The 15,432-nt window shown below is 48.0% G+C and overlaps 1 protein-coding gene across 2 annotated transcripts; it reads left to right on the top strand.

Annotated features, from left to right (window-relative positions):
* Positions 1-227: 227 nt before the first annotated feature.
* On the top strand, positions 228-15,001 carry ttc7b (tetratricopeptide repeat domain 7B). Of its 2 annotated transcripts, XM_076161000.1 has the most exons (21): positions 228-423; positions 1,450-1,604; positions 1,704-1,779; positions 1,991-2,083; positions 2,670-2,833; positions 2,955-3,076; positions 3,889-3,967; positions 4,301-4,476; positions 4,673-4,736; positions 4,848-4,985; positions 5,168-5,356; positions 5,552-5,669; positions 5,865-5,922; positions 6,601-6,673; positions 6,824-6,984; positions 7,149-7,265; positions 7,364-7,461; positions 11,180-11,320; positions 12,936-13,138; positions 13,249-13,322; positions 13,531-15,001. In XM_076161000.1, the coding sequence occupies exons 1-21, from the start codon at positions 303-305 to the stop codon at positions 13,676-13,678; spliced, it is 2,568 nt and encodes an 855-aa protein (XP_076017115.1). In that variant the 5' UTR covers positions 228-302; the 3' UTR covers positions 13,679-15,001. The 2 variants fall into 2 exon arrangements, with proteins under 2 accessions (XP_076017115.1, XP_076017116.1); XM_076161001.1 differs by lacking the exons at positions 11,180-11,320; positions 12,936-13,138; positions 13,249-13,322; positions 13,531-15,001 and adding an exon at positions 7,883-11,170.
* The last annotated feature ends 431 nt before the right edge of the window (positions 15,002-15,432 follow it).

The following is a 15,432-nucleotide window of genomic DNA, read 5'->3' as shown; positions in this document are numbered from 1 at the left end:
TGCCCTGCTGGCAGTGTAGCGAGAAATACACAGATTTGTCCACTAGATGTCCCTGTTCACTCAGGTTTGCTGCTATTCACCAGTAGTCAGACATGTGATAAACTCAGCTAGACCATAACATTACATATTTCCCTACAAAGTAAAGTTCGTCGGTCCTATTTACATTGCACTGTTCGCGATTGATGTTTTATTTTGTAACGCAAACTCGGAAGTTGTATTTCTAACCAACGTTGACTTGGCACTGGTAGCAGAGAGCGAGCCGCTGTGAGTGTTTTGGTCCAGTCAGTCGTCCCGAGTAGAAGATGACAGCGCGGAAGTCTGGCTCACGGCTGGAGACCGAGATAGAGCGGTGTCGCTCCGAGGCACAATGGGACAAGATACCGGAGCTAGTGCGGCAGCTGTCGGCCAAACTCATCTCGAACGGTGAGCATGAAGCAGCTTTGTCCCCGTTCGTCGGTTCATTCAGTCTAAACGGGCCTTCGCCCTGCTCTGGATCCTCGGTGCGTCCTGACCGCGGAAAGCTGAATTCCGGTGCATTGCTTTGCCCCAAACAGAGGTCAAGACTCTTTTGTGGCGTGGTAGAGTTCAGTCTCTCTACACTTTAATGCTGTTTGCTTTGTAAACACTCATATTGCGACATGTCGCGACAGACGTTGACACACTGGAGTCTCGCTTTCTAGCAGTTAAGCTAGTTCCTGTTGTGTGACAGTTCAGCGGGTCGCTCCCTCCTTTACTCGAACTCCATTCATACTCTGCCAGTTGCTTTAAGGCTTATTTTAGTGTTTTATTAAGCGTACACACTTTTATAAGATGGAAAATGAGGTGTTATTCACCATTTATCATCAAACCAAGAGACTGAGGTCACAGAAGACCTTCAGCTCAGCTCTCTGTTAGTCCTTCACTAGGATGACCAAGTCCCACTGCAAAATACTCTCATGTGGATAGAAGATTTATCAAAATGGTGGAGTTTTTACTGTATTAGGCCTCTATAAGATGTGTGTTACAGTGTGACCTGATGTTATACTGTTCAAATCACAGCTTCAATGACAACACAACATCATAGGTTAAAGCTGCAGGTCACTGACCACCGGGATCAATGAGAAGAATTTAGTAAGCTGGTCAGCTCAACATCTGAAAACACACACACACACACACACACACACACCTACACATACACACATACACATATATACATAATGGCGGTTCATAATCCTGACTGGTATGTATGTAAGCACAGCAGTTGTGTGTGTGTGTGTGTGTGCTGCATTCTCTCTCTCTCTGTTAGGATGTCCAGTCCCCGAAATTCAGTTTATCCACACATTGATCTTGGATGACCTTGGTTTGATCTTAATCTGGATATTTTGTATTTACTGCTGACAGGTAGGAAAGGTGTAGAGCCACTATTGTACTTTAACGTGTGTGTGTGTGTGTGTGTGTGTGTGTGTGTAGATGACCTAGGGGAGCTGTTGTTGGGCGAATGCAAGCTCCAGACGTATCTAAAGGAGAACCCCATCAAACAGGGGGCGAGTCCCAGGGGCCCACGACCCAAGCTGGTAGAGGTCAGGAAACACCTCACTGCTGCTCTGGACAGAGGAAACCTCAAGGTAACTCACCGTGTTCATCATCTGTGTACATATTCATTCACTTCTGTGTTTTCTCCAAGATGTAAAGTACCAACATGCTGCCTCGGTCTCTGTCCACAGGCTGACTACCTACAGGAAGCCAGTCTGATGATGGCTCTGCTCTGCTACGTGGAGGGAGAATACAGAGATGCTTTAGGTTTGCCCACACACTCCTCTTCCTCATCTTCCTCCTCCTCATTCTCCTTTTATTGTTGCTGATAATGCTGCTAGCCACTATAATGTTGTATCATTGAACATTTAAAATCCCGCCAACTAGTAATTTGTATTGTATTGTATGGTTATTTTTCATAATTTGATATTTCTTTATGAAGTGTTTTGATGCCTTTGTTTGATGGATGCACTGACAGGTCACTACAGCCGGGTCAACATGGAGGATCTGCAACTGGTGGGAGCTCCTGTTTATAGGCTGTCAATCATAGCAGAGGCTTATGCTACTAAAGGTACACACACCCACGCACCCACCCACCCACACACACATACAAACATGAGGTGTTTAGTTTCTCTGAATATGTGATGAGTTACTAATCACGCTTTTCAATTTTTAATGAGATTACTAATTGTCCTCTTAACCTCGCCTCACCTGACATCAATCGCGTCGTCTTAAATGTCTGCAGTACCGTTTTACAACGCACGGGGGCAGTATAGTGTCAATGTTACCTGGGATCATCTGTAATGAGCAGGAAACACAAAGCAAAGGACTTAATCATGAATATCAGAGAAATATCAGGCTGCAAAACAGTTCTTCCTCGTTAAAGGAGAATAGATTGATCTGAATTCATACTAGTGTATCTACACAACACTTCTGTATTAATTGACAGTGGATTAAAATTTATGATGTACTTAAGTCGATTTGGAGAAGCTTTAAAGCGGAACAGAGGAGGCCCTGTTTGTTTGGTATTTACTCATGCTCTCTCTCTGTCTCTCTCTGTCTCTCTCTCTCTCTCTCTCTCTCTCTCTCTCTCTCTCTCTCTCTCTCTCTCTCTCTCTCTCTCCCTCTCTCTCCCTCTCCCTCTCTCCAAACCCCAGGGCTGTGTCTTGAAAAGGTGCCACCTGTCTCTCCAGCTTTCAATAAGAACACGGGCTCTCCATCGTCGTCCAATAGGAACCTAACAGAGCGGGAACAGGAAATCATCACCTGCTATGAGAAGTCTGGAGACATAGCGCTGTTGTACCTGCAGGAGGCTGAGAAGGTGTGTGTGTGTGTGTGTGTGTGTGTGTGTGTGTGTGTGTGTGTGTGTGTGTGTGTGTGTGTGTGTGTGTGTCAATTTACTATATACTATATTTATTGACCTTTTTGTAATCTTTCTGCAGGCTTTGTCAGCTGGTATTCAGAACCGCAGCCCAAAGCCCGGCCCGGCAGCTCAGGAGCAGGAACTGGGCTACTTTCTGGAGACGGGCCTCCAAAGAGCTCATGTCATCCACTTCAAGAACGGGTGAGAGGCCTCAGGGGGGAAGAGGGAGAGACGGGAACGCAAAGCAATTAAAGGGAAATCAGAGCAGAGGAAGGGAACACATGTCACTCACAGAAGAACTGCAAGAGATCTAAATCTACGGCGATCGACAGAACGTTTCACAACTGCTCTCAGATGTTTATGTTTATAGGGGGAGAATGATGTTAAAAGATGAAAGAGTTTGTGACCCTTAAGACAGAAAACAGCATTGCTTGTTTGTTGATTCCATTTAACAGTGTCACTTTTACTTTTGCAACTAACTCTGCCATTGAAGGTTCTGCCTGTGGAAGGACATACAGTAGGTACCAGAGTGGACCAGGCTAGTTTATAGTTGCCCTAGGGAAACCTGAGAAACCTTAAAACCCCTGTAGATGCTTGGTTTAGATCTGTAGTGATGCCTGAGAGAAGTGTCTCTGCTGACTGGGTTCATCTGTGTGGCTGTAGAGACCGGCTGAGGTCAGGTAGCTCCTTAGAGACCAGGCGTAGCTGATTAGCTCTGCATGAACCATTAGAATGTGAAATATGAGGGATATACCAGGGCAGTGATGAGTAAACAACTTAATGCATAGTATATCCACAAAGCTATAGGATCAAGAGTAAAGTAAAGGTCAGGATTATTATCTGTGTATCTATCTTACAGTCAGCACTTTGTCCTATTAAACACATTCAGTTGCACTGAGTGTGATCGTAGGTGTGTGTACTGTGTGTGTTTGTTTACTGCAGGACTTGCCATCCGTCTGTGACGCTGTGTTTCACTTCAGGTTTTTTTTCCCCTCTATTTGCAATCGCCATAGTAACCTGACGCAAGGTGTTGGCCGTTTCCGTGAGATCCTCCGAGCTGTGGAGACCAGAACCACCCAGAACCTCCGCATGGTGAGTGAGTCCAGCTGTGTAAGGCAAAGGAGCAAAAGTACTCAAGTAGTTTAATAGTTACAGCATCAAAACTTGTATAATAATTTGATCCTTGCTTGAATGAACGACCTCACCTCAAGCTTCACCAATATTAAACTATTTACATATTTCTTACCTATGTTCTTTATATGAAACATTGCCCTAAGTAAACAGATTGCCGTGTTGATACCACAGCCAAATGTGTGTGTGTGTGTGTGTGTGTGTGTGTGTGTGTGTGTGTGTGTGTGTGTGTGTGCGTGTGCGTGTGCGTGTGCGTGTGCGTGTGCGTGTGCGTGTGCGTGTGTGTGTTCACAGACCATAGCCCGGCAGCTGGCAGAGATTCTGCTCAGAGGAATGTGTGAACAGAGTTACTGGTCCCCTCTGGAGGACCCGCCCACTGTGTCACCGTTGGATGATCCCACACGGCAAGGACACACACACACCAAGAACTACAGCCTGAGCCGACGCCCACGAGTGTACTCGGGAGAAAAGTAAGCGATGCTAAACTGGGAACATGTTGGAACACGGCCAACATGGCTCCTAAAGGAAACTATGGTGCCAATGTACCGATTTAAACTTTCCTCACTCAACTTAGTTTGCCCCCCTTTGTGTTCCTTTCCCTCTCTCACTCCATCTGTGTGTTTCTCTCTCTCTCTCCCTCTCTCTCTCGCTCTCTCTCTCTCTCAGTCTGTTTTGTCCTCAGGAGAACACAGAAGAAGCTCTGCTGTTGCTCCTCATCAGTGAGTCCATGGTAAGACACACGCACTTGGAAAATGTTTCATATCTGCCTGTCCAGCGGCACACACACACACACAAACATTCTAGCGTCACCCGCATGTCTGTGTGTGTGTTTGCATTTCAGGCGAACCGTGACGCCGTCCTAAGCAGGATCCCTGAACACAACAACGACCGAATCATCAGCCTGCAGTCTGCGTCTGTGGTGTACGACCTGCTGACCATCGCTCTGGGCAGGAGGGGGCAGTATGAAATGCTGTCAGAGGTGAGGGACACACACACACACACACACACACACACACACACACACACACACACACACACACACATTGTGCCTGGGGTCGTCAGGTCACATTTAAAGGTGTCTAAATTGTAAACATGTTATGTAATGAGGGTTTCAGTCTAACTAGCATGAAGCTCACAGATGCTTCATGTTGTTTCCCCCAGTGTTTGGAGCGAGCCATGAAGTTTGCCTTTGAGGAGTTCCACCTGTGGTATCAGCTCGCCCTCTCACTGATGGCTGCTGGGAAATCTGCCCGTGCTGTGAAGGTTCTTAAGGAGTGTATTCGTCTGAAGCCCGATGACCCCACCATCCCCCTGCTGGCTGTCAAACTGTGTATCGGACCCCTGCACTGGGTGAGGACCCCAACACACACACACACAACCACAGCTTACAACTGTAGTACCTTTGCTCTGCCTTCACCCAGTCCCAAGAAGTCCCCCAGATTACCTCACGTTCTTTGATAACGCCTCGCAATAACAACTCTGATGTCGTCTCTCTCCTCCGCCTCCCTCCCTCCCTCCCTCCCTCCCTTCCTTCACACCTCTCAGCTGGATGAAGGGGAGTGCTTCGGCAAGATGGTGATCGAGATGGGGGAGAAAGCCGCCGAGTTCAGGGCCAAAGGTCACTTAGCCATCGGCCTGGTGTACAGCCTCAAAGCCACCGACGGTAAGGGATGATGTCATTGTGGTGAGATTCATTTGTGGGTCTAGGGATAGAATGCCTGGGTTGCAGTTCTATAGAATGACGCGACAAGACTACGACTCCAGCTCTGAAATGTTGACGGCAGCTCATCTGAAGCGTTACTGTACAGAAACACCTTTAGTATCTTATTCTGTCCCTTCTTTCTCTTTCTCTGCTCAGCCTCATTGCGGAGCACACAGGAGGAGTACCAGAGGAAAGCTTTGGGAGCCTTCCAGAGGTTGGCACTGTGCCATCTGTTTCCCCTCTCACACACCCACAGCTTTCTTACCATCACTCTTCACACAATGTTTTTTTCTCTGTCAAACAGAACAGAGATTTAAAGTTAATTCTCTTCCAGTAGATTTAATTGTTTCCCTTTGTCATTTTGCTGTATTTGCCCGCAGCTCTGCAGGACTTAGCGCCTCTCTTGGCACTCGTTTGTGTTTATGTGCCGCATACATCCACAGTTATCTTCTCAGGGTGACGGCTGTGCTGAGACACACACACACACACACACACACACACACACACACACTTGTACATATAGCACCTCTTCTTGGACGGTGTGAGGGAACAGCTTGTACTGAACATACATATGCAGATCGACACATAAAGTGTGATACTCTACATGTAATCTAATTATAAGATGGATAATCTCACACCGACGCACCTTTACACACGACTACAATGACCTTTGTTGTTACTTATACGTTTTTCTTAATAGGTTTTAGTGTAATTAGGGACGGACAAATATGAGAGAAGCAGTTTGATCCGTCTTTACACATTTCTGTTCTTCCTAGCTGTGCTTTGCTCTGCACTGGCCTAGTTTCTCTATAGGGGTATTTAAAGTTTCATGTAATCATAGTAAATGTTTCATCCAGCCTGTCTCCCCCCCCTCCCCCCTCTCTCTCTGTAGAGCTCAGAGTTTGTCTCCTACTGACCATCTAGCAGCGTTCTACTTGGCCCTGCAGCTTGCTGTGTCCAGACAGGTAACCCAGTAAATGATTGATGGACAAACAGGACGAGTGCTTAACTGGCAGGGAAAGTCACCAAATCATGGAATATGTAGGAGGAGCAGGGAACATCACACAGATCCACGTTGGTCACTTTGCATCGTGTGTGTGTGTGTGTGTGTGTAGATCCCAGAGGCGCTGGGTTACGTTCGACAGGCGCTGCAGCTTCAAGGAGACGACGTTCACTCACTGCACCTGCTGGCACTGCTGCTGTCTGCACAGAAACACTACCATGATGCCCTCAATATCATAGAGATGGCCCTGTCCGAGTATCCAGAGAACTTCAAGTGAGACACACACACACACACACACACACACACACACACACACACACACACACACACACACATTGGCACCATAATCTAAATCACACTCGAATGTTCTTGTTTCTGTTTCCCTGGATTCAGCTTCAGTGTGTCTCTGTGTGTGTGTGTGTCTCTGTGTATCTTAGTTTACTGTACACAAAGGTGAAGTTGGAGTCTCTGTGCAGAGGACCAGAGGAAGCTCTGCTCTCCTGTAAACACATGCTGCAGATCTGGAAGAGCTTCTATAACCTCACCAACCCCAGGTATGATCTCACACCCGGTCCCTCTCGTCCTCTCGTATACAAAGCATATGGCAGGAAGCATGGAAGCCTGACGTGTGTGTGTGTGTGTGTCCATGCAGTGATTCAGGCCGCGGCAGCAGTCTGTTGGATCGAGCCATAGCAGACAGGAGACAGCTGAACGCCATGACTCTGCCTGACTTCAGCGACCCTGACACAGGTGCACTAGGACCCTGCGGCTCTTCACTGAAGGTTCTTTCAGTGAAGCCGTTCAGCTCCACACACACACACACAGTTATTCAATCAGATCACTCAGGAGCCGCTGCTGTCATTGCTGCTCTGAATATTTCTCTCAAACGTTCTTCCTGACAGCGTGACGGCCTTCTCTTCTCTTCTTCTGTAGAGAATCATTTCCTCAGGTTATACATTTGTGGCTCCTTGGAGGTTATTTGGTTCTCTGTCTGGTTCTAGTTTGTATCAGAATCCGAATCTTATGAGCTCATTTGGATTCATGAAGTATCTTTATATTGTTGTTTGTGTTGTCGAGGTGAAGCTGACACAGATTGAGAACCAATGCCGTCTCTCTTTCCTGTCTGTGTTCTGTGTTTCCTCTCACTCATCTCTTTTATTTTCTGTTTTAGTCTCAGGCTCCTCCTCTTCTCACTCTGGTTCTGAACCCATCTCCCCCACCTCCTCGTCCGCCTGGTCTACTTTCTCCTCCCCGCTGCCCTCCCCTGCCTCCCCTATCTCCCCCGTCTTCATCCTCCAATCCCCTCCCGTCCCCCCATCCAGAGCCCTGTCCTTGCCCCTTCCTCCCCCTCCCCCTCTACCTCCCCCTCCACCCACCAAGACCAGGGCACAATCCTTTTGCCACCACACCCTCCTTCGCCAGTTCTCCTCCTGTAGTAATTTGCCGCCCGACCCAGCAGCCTGTAGCATGGTGTGGAGAGAGAGCACGCCGTGTTTCTGTCAACTTCCTGCTGATGTTACTGTTTCCTCGGGTGCTCTGTGCTTAACAACAGGAAGATGAAGCCAGGTGTCATGCAAATAGAGAAAAGAACTCGAGTCCAGAGTCCTTAAAGTGCAGATTAGTGCATCGTCTCCTCTTCATCATCTCTAAATATCATTAATTCTTCCAGTATCTTATTGGTCCTGGGCTTCAGTGTGTGGCCGTTTAACATCAGAGGAACCTGCCCTGATGACGTCAGCATGGTTCTCAGAGAGCTTTGTACACACACTGGTTTTGAGCACAGAGCACTGGAGCAAATCTCTTCACTCAGCCAGGAAGCTGACCAACAACCTGCTGTGCTCTTTGAAAGACGAAGCACCGAGCCGATCGATCGTGCTTCAGGAGGTTTGAGCCTCACGACCACGACGACCTCACTCATGTGTCCCACATGGAGCTCTGAGGTCGTCTGGCCCTGAGCATGTTTACTTGTGAAATGGATGTGTGTGTGTGTGTGTGTGTGTGTGTGTGTGTGCGCGCATCATACCAGGAGGGAATGCTGCAACTCCTGGGAGTGTCTGTGACTTGCTCAAGGGAACCTCGGCCCCGTTACCTCTGCTTACCTCCGCAGTGTTTTATAAACAGCAGTAGCAGCACCGCCACACACACACACACACACACACACTCACAGTAGAACGTGGTTATTTAACTTTTATCCATTCATCCCATCTGACTCATCTCTGCCTTCCTGTCCTCCTCTCCCCTCTTTGCTTTTTATTTATAGTTGAATGTTTTTTTTAAATCCTACTTTGCATTTCTTGATTTAAAGGTATTGTGGATGTGAACACTTTTCTGCAAAACAGTCTGAAATAATCCTTACTTAGCTGTCAGTCCATTTTTCAGTCACAGAGCAAAGTGAGTGGATTCACAGTCAGGAGCCGTTTGCTGCTGAGTGAAAACAGTCATTAGCAAAAGCATCAGTTTGGTTAATGATGCATAATAATACATGTTACTCACATTAGCACATACTGTTTATGCGTGATAAGAAATGGAACCCCCTCACTAAAAGCAGTGGCATTGGAGCTGAACATGAATGTGACTCATGAGAGCTGAAGCTGAAGCTGCTGCTCAGCCTGAAGCATCAAACTCTCCTCTCCTACATTCTCCCTTAGCTCAGGTATAAATGTTCTCCTCTCAGAATGATTTGGATCTCTCTCTCTCTCTCTCTCTCTCTCTCTCTCTCTCTCTCTCTCTCTCTCTCTCTCTCTCTCTCTCTCTCTCTCTCTCAGTCATTAATAATCCTCTTTCTGTTTTTTTTCTGTTTTTGTTTTTTTTTTTTGCTCATCCCTCCGTTTTTCAAGGCGGCCTTCCGGACGCTAACATTCTTGGTTTTTCCTCCATGTTTTCTGTTAGTAAGTAATCATGCAGCCATCCATTCTTCTTTCACTTCACACTCACTTTCTGTTTGAGGCTCAGATATATGTTTACATTTATCCTGCTGTCAATCAATGTCAGAGCTCCTGTCTGCAGCCAGCTGGTCAGAGGAGGTTAGAACCCTGTGGCAGCCGGGAATGGAGAATGTCCCACATGGGGTCGGTGCTTATAGGCTGATTGTTTGTTTGCTTTGGCAGGAGTCACAGGCATCTTTATGAAGAGAGGACTCGTTCCTCCAGTGGACGTGTGTGAGACATTAACAAGAAGAAGGTTAGGGTTAGAGTCTAAAGGAAGGAAGGAGGTTTGGGGAAAAGGATTGAAGGGAAACGGCACAGAGTTAGAGAGGGAGAGCAGAGGCATGGAGATAGGAAGTCTGTTCATCCGTCCATCACTAAAGTCATTCTTCCATTTCTGTGTTCATGTGCTGCTGTCAGTCTGCTGCGTCTAACACACTCAGGACACGTCATGACAACCATACGAGTGTGTGTGAAAGGAACTGTCCCTTTGTCATTTACCTAAACCTACTTATCAGCAGCTCTCACTCTCTCTCAAACACTCACACACACACACACACTCTCGCTCTCAGCGTCAATATTCAAATCTCCTCTTTTCATCTCTATCCCACTCTGCGTTTACACACAGGGAGGCTCTGTTCATCAATACACACACACACACACACACACACACACACACACACACACACACACACACACACACACACACACACACACACACACACAAGTGTGTGAGTGCAGCGATAGAGGAGACTTGTAGGGATGGAGGTCTGACAGGAGAGTAAACAGTGATGTGAAAATGAATCCCCCCTCCCTCTTAATTCCCCCCTGACATCAGAACACTAATTGATAATTGGTTGCAGCTGCATTAGACACACTCAGGCCTGATTAGCAGCAGCCTTGTTCAATCAGGTCCTCACTTAAAGAGACCATCTCAGAGGCACGAGGTGGATTGGAAGGTCTCAGCTGTAACATGCAGCCAAGATGAAGACATGACAGAAGAGATGAGGAAGAGGAGGAGGGGGGGGGGGCAACACTTTCATATCACTGTAAATATGTAGAATAAATAATAAATAAACAACACTGCAGGGAGACGGACACATGTGTGTATGTGAGCGTAAAGAACAAACCTATATGTGCTTTGCCCCCACAGATCTGCAGTGTGTGTGTCTGCAGTGTGTGTGTCTGCTGTTGGTTTGCGTTTAGTTTCCATGCAGGACATCAGGGAGACGTTATGCTCTGCTACTAATCAGCAGCAGAGTGATGCAGTGTGTGTGCATGATGCGGCAGGCGTTCATTAGTTGTAACCTGCTTAGTGTAACGTGTGGACTGACTAACAGCTGCATGGAGACGGGGCGCTGTGAGCGATGGAGGAGCGGTCGACTGCAGAGACTTCTCTCGCTCATAACTTTGATCTCTGTGTGAAGTTATGCAGTGAAGTAGAGGAACCTGCGTCTTCCTGCTCCCGCCGCGCCACACGGCGGCCCGTCCCCTCTGTGGTGTGGAGGCGGCGTGAATAACGGCGTGCTTTGTCTGGCTCCCAGGTTCCGTGCACGCCACGTCCATAGCGGCCAGCCGGGTGGAGCAGGCGCTGTCTGAGGTGGCGTCCTCCCTGCAGAGCAGCGCCCCCAAACACGGACCGCTGCACCCCTGGATGACCTTGGCTCAGATATGGCTGCATGCTGGTACACACACACACACACACACACACACACACACACACAGTCACAGTCACAGTCACACACACACACACACACACACACACACACACACACACACACACACACACACACACAGACACACACACAGTCACACACACACACACACACAGAGTCATACACACAGACACACACACACAGAGTCACACACAGAGTCTCACACACACACACACACACAGAGACACACACGCACACAGAGACACACACACACACACACAGAGTCACACAGTTTTCCCGGACTGAACCACCTTCACTGTTCCAGATTTGTTCCTGCGTCTCCCGGGGAAACCTCCTGTGTTATAAACTCTGTGACTCTGAGTCCCAGAATGAGCTCAGCTGAATATGAAACATGCAGACGGGGTGAAAGTTCTATTTTTACTGCTCGGCTTAAGTGGTTTCACGCCTTTGTTCTGTGATTGATGGAGGTCCATTATTCCATCTGTGTTTATGCAACACAGGCAGAAATCCAGAGCGTCACCGGCAAACACACTGAGTGAGAACACCTGTAGTCTGTGTGTAACTGTGTGTGTAAGTGATGCTGACAGCAGGAGGACCTCAAAGCTTCTGGTCTGGACCCGCACAGACCGACTGAACCTGGATCAAAGGAGTGGTTCTGTGTGTTTGTCCCTGCTGTGACTCAGGCGCTCGTCCATCTGGCCTGAGTCTGGCCTTGAATTAAACAAACAGGACGTGAGTCACAGGTGCTCCTTCTTATTCCGGTGGATTAGCTTAGTTTTGGGGTGGGCGGAGCTTAGGCGATCATCACATACAGGCGCTGCAGTAGGGGGACGTGTTGGTGAGCCTCAGGCTGTACGCCCGCACAGGCCTGAGAGGACGACTGCCGGTCGGGCAGGTCTAATCCTGTTTACACTGGATGAGCCGGCCCCCGAGCAGGTTTTGAGTTTACGGATGTGTTGCCGTGACGACAACAACACCCAACAAGCGCTTTGAGGGATCAAGGATCACAACACAAGCGACAGGACTGCAGACCTGAATTTCCTGAAAATCTTACGAAATCTCTGGCGTCTCACTTTCACACGAACGACAGACACACACACACACACACACACACACACACACACACACACACACACACACACACACACACACACACACACACACACACACACACAGAGTCTGCTTCTGCGGTCAAAAGTGATCATTTCCTGCCTGGCATCTCAACTAATTGAATGATCCAATCAGAGGGCAGAGCTCCAGACGGTTGAAGCTCATTTCCTCTCTCTGTCTCTGGTGTGTGCTCAGGTTAGAGACGACATGATGTGAAAGTAAACCTTATTTCCTTTGTCTTTGTTTATGTTGTGTTGTCTTTGTCTTCACAGTGTAATCTTAGTGTTAGACACGTCTACAACACACTCACACACTCACACACACACACACACACACACACACACACACACACACACACATCCGGTGTGATACTGAACATCAGAGCAGCTGAGCTCCAGATCGATTCCTTTCTCTGCAGCAGACAGGAAGTTGATATGAGCGGTGAAGAGTAGTAAAGGAAATGCTTCAGGTCCTGTTTCAGTGATGAACTCTGCTCTGCTCTTCCTCCTCTCAGCTGAGGTTTACATCGGCATGTCCAAGCCAGCCGAGGCGTCGGCCTGCACGCAGGAAGCCGCCAACCTGTTCCCCACCTCGCACAACGTGCTGTACGTCAGGGGCCAGATCGCCGAGCTGAGGGGAAACATGGACGAGGCCAAGCGCTGGTACGAGGAGGCGCTGTCCATCAACCCCACGCACGTCAAGACCATGCAGAGACTGGTACGCTCCTCCTCTTCCTCATCCTCCTCCTCTTCCTCTTGCCCCTGAGGGAGACAGAGAAAGTCCTCACTTACTTCCCCTCCCTCTCTCTCTCTCTCTCTCTCTTGCAGGGTTTGATTCTCCACCAGCTGCAGCGCTTCAGTCTGTCAGAGAAGGTCCTGAGGGACGCAGTGCAGGTCAACAGGTGTGTGTGTGTGTGATACATTTGCATGTGTGTGTGTTTATAGAGCCCATTTGCAAGTTGTTATGTATGTATGGTTTGTTTGGATGTGCTGCTCACTCTGCCCCCCCCCCCCCCCCCCCCCTCTTGTATCTTTTCAACTCTTGTCATTGCTTCCCTTCCTCTCCCTTCTGCACTCATCTTGCCTCCTCCTCTTCCTCCTCTTCCTCAGTACGGCTCACGACGTGTGGAACAGTCTTGGTGAGGTGTTGCAGGCTCAGGGCAACGCTGCTGCTGCCACTGAGTGTTTCCTCACCGCCCTGGAGCTCGAGGCCAGCAGCCCCATCCTGCCCTTCACCATCATACCCAGAGCGCTATGAGACACACACACACACACACACACACACACACACGCACACGCACACGCACACACACACTCTCTATTACACCCAAAGTACTGTAGCACAGTGGTGTGAATGATGGACCGGCCAGCTACACACACACACATATAAGAGACACAGCATGCCTGCATGCCCCTTACGCTGACATACACACATGTGTGCTGCCACGCCCTCACAAACACACAAGGATACACACACATTAACCAAACACAACTAAAACTAATACAACTACTCCATACACACACACACACACACACACACACACATACGCGCACACACACACTCGTGTTCCTTTAGCCCACCTCGCCATTTCCCACAATGCCTTTGATGACACTGCAGCAGGTGTGCCAGTGGTTGTCACGGTGACAAACCCTTGGCATGCCCGTTGCTACACTGCTCTTTGTGTGAGTCTGTGTGTCGTTGCTTTTGTCTGATTGTGTCCTTGTGTGTGTGTGTGTGTGTGTGTGTGTGTGTGTGTCTGTCCGTGTGTCCTTGTGTGTGTGTGTCCGCGTGTGTGTGTGTGTGTGTGCCAACATTCTGCCTGTGCACATTTGTACACAGTTGTATGTGGTTTATACATGCGGTGTGTGTGTGTGTGTGTGTGTTTGTGTGTTTGTGTGTTCTTTCTGTCCCATTTAAATTTGTATATAAGGTGAAGCTTGAGCTCATATTCTATTATTGTTGCCATTCAAAAGCCACAGAGTTTACATTTAGTTTACATGTCGTATGCTCTGAGTCTCTCTCTCACAGACACACACACACACACACACACACACACGGGGGGCAGAGCAGAGATGGATCACTTGTTGCTGTTTAGACGTACAGATCCATAGTTACTGTAAATGACCACAGAGAACCTTCAGACAATTCACTGACGGACATGAACGCATCGGTGACGTCTACACGCCAAAACACTGGCTGCATTTACACACACACGCACACACACACACACACACACACACACTCATATTTCCTCTTTTTGCCTTTAAACAATCGTTTCCTTTAGCAGAGAAACTACAGGAGGAGAATCAGACTTTCCATGATTTTAGTGGAATTTATATTTCTATAACTAAGCGCACATCGCTCCTGGACCACACACACACACACACACACACACACACACACACACACACACACACACACACACACACACACACACACATCATAGTGTTCACCAGAGTGAGCCAGAGGAAGGAAACGACACACTCATGTCCCGCTGTATGTTCATGATCATGTTCACTCCCATCTAAGCAATAAATCAAACATTTCAACCTGATCTGAGCTCCATTTGTACAACTGGAACTTCCCTTCCCAAAGGCAGATTATGCAGAACTTCACGTTTATTCAGCAAACGACGGAATCCTTGCCCGTCCGTCCGCGTGTGCGGCAGACGTCACAGCGCACAGAAACACACTGAGCTCAATCCAACATGGAAGCAGTTATACTTTTATCCGTAGGGAGAATCTGTTACATAATGTCTCAGAGTCACATGGGCTGTGTGTGTCAACGCAACCACGGTGATGGTGTGCTCGTCTTGTCAGAGTCGTATGAAACTAGATCAATATATCGATTTTGTTTTCCTACTTTTAATTGTGAATATAAGAGTCACTGTTGTACATTTGATTGTTCCACGTGTATTATTATTCTTGTTCTTATTTTAGAAAGTAAATTATCTATTTTCTGGAGTGTGATTCTGCTGTCGGAGGAATGAAAGGACCGCATTGATTTGTTGA

This window comes from Genypterus blacodes, unplaced genomic scaffold (assembly GCF_046128005.1).
Source record: "Genypterus blacodes isolate CSIRO-AG114 ecotype Tasmania unplaced genomic scaffold, CSIRO-AGI_Gbla_v1 ptg000109l_1, whole genome shotgun sequence".
Lineage (NCBI taxonomy): Eukaryota > Metazoa > Chordata > Actinopteri > Ophidiiformes > Ophidiidae > Genypterus > Genypterus blacodes.
This window is presented reverse-complemented; position numbering and strand designations above follow the sequence as displayed.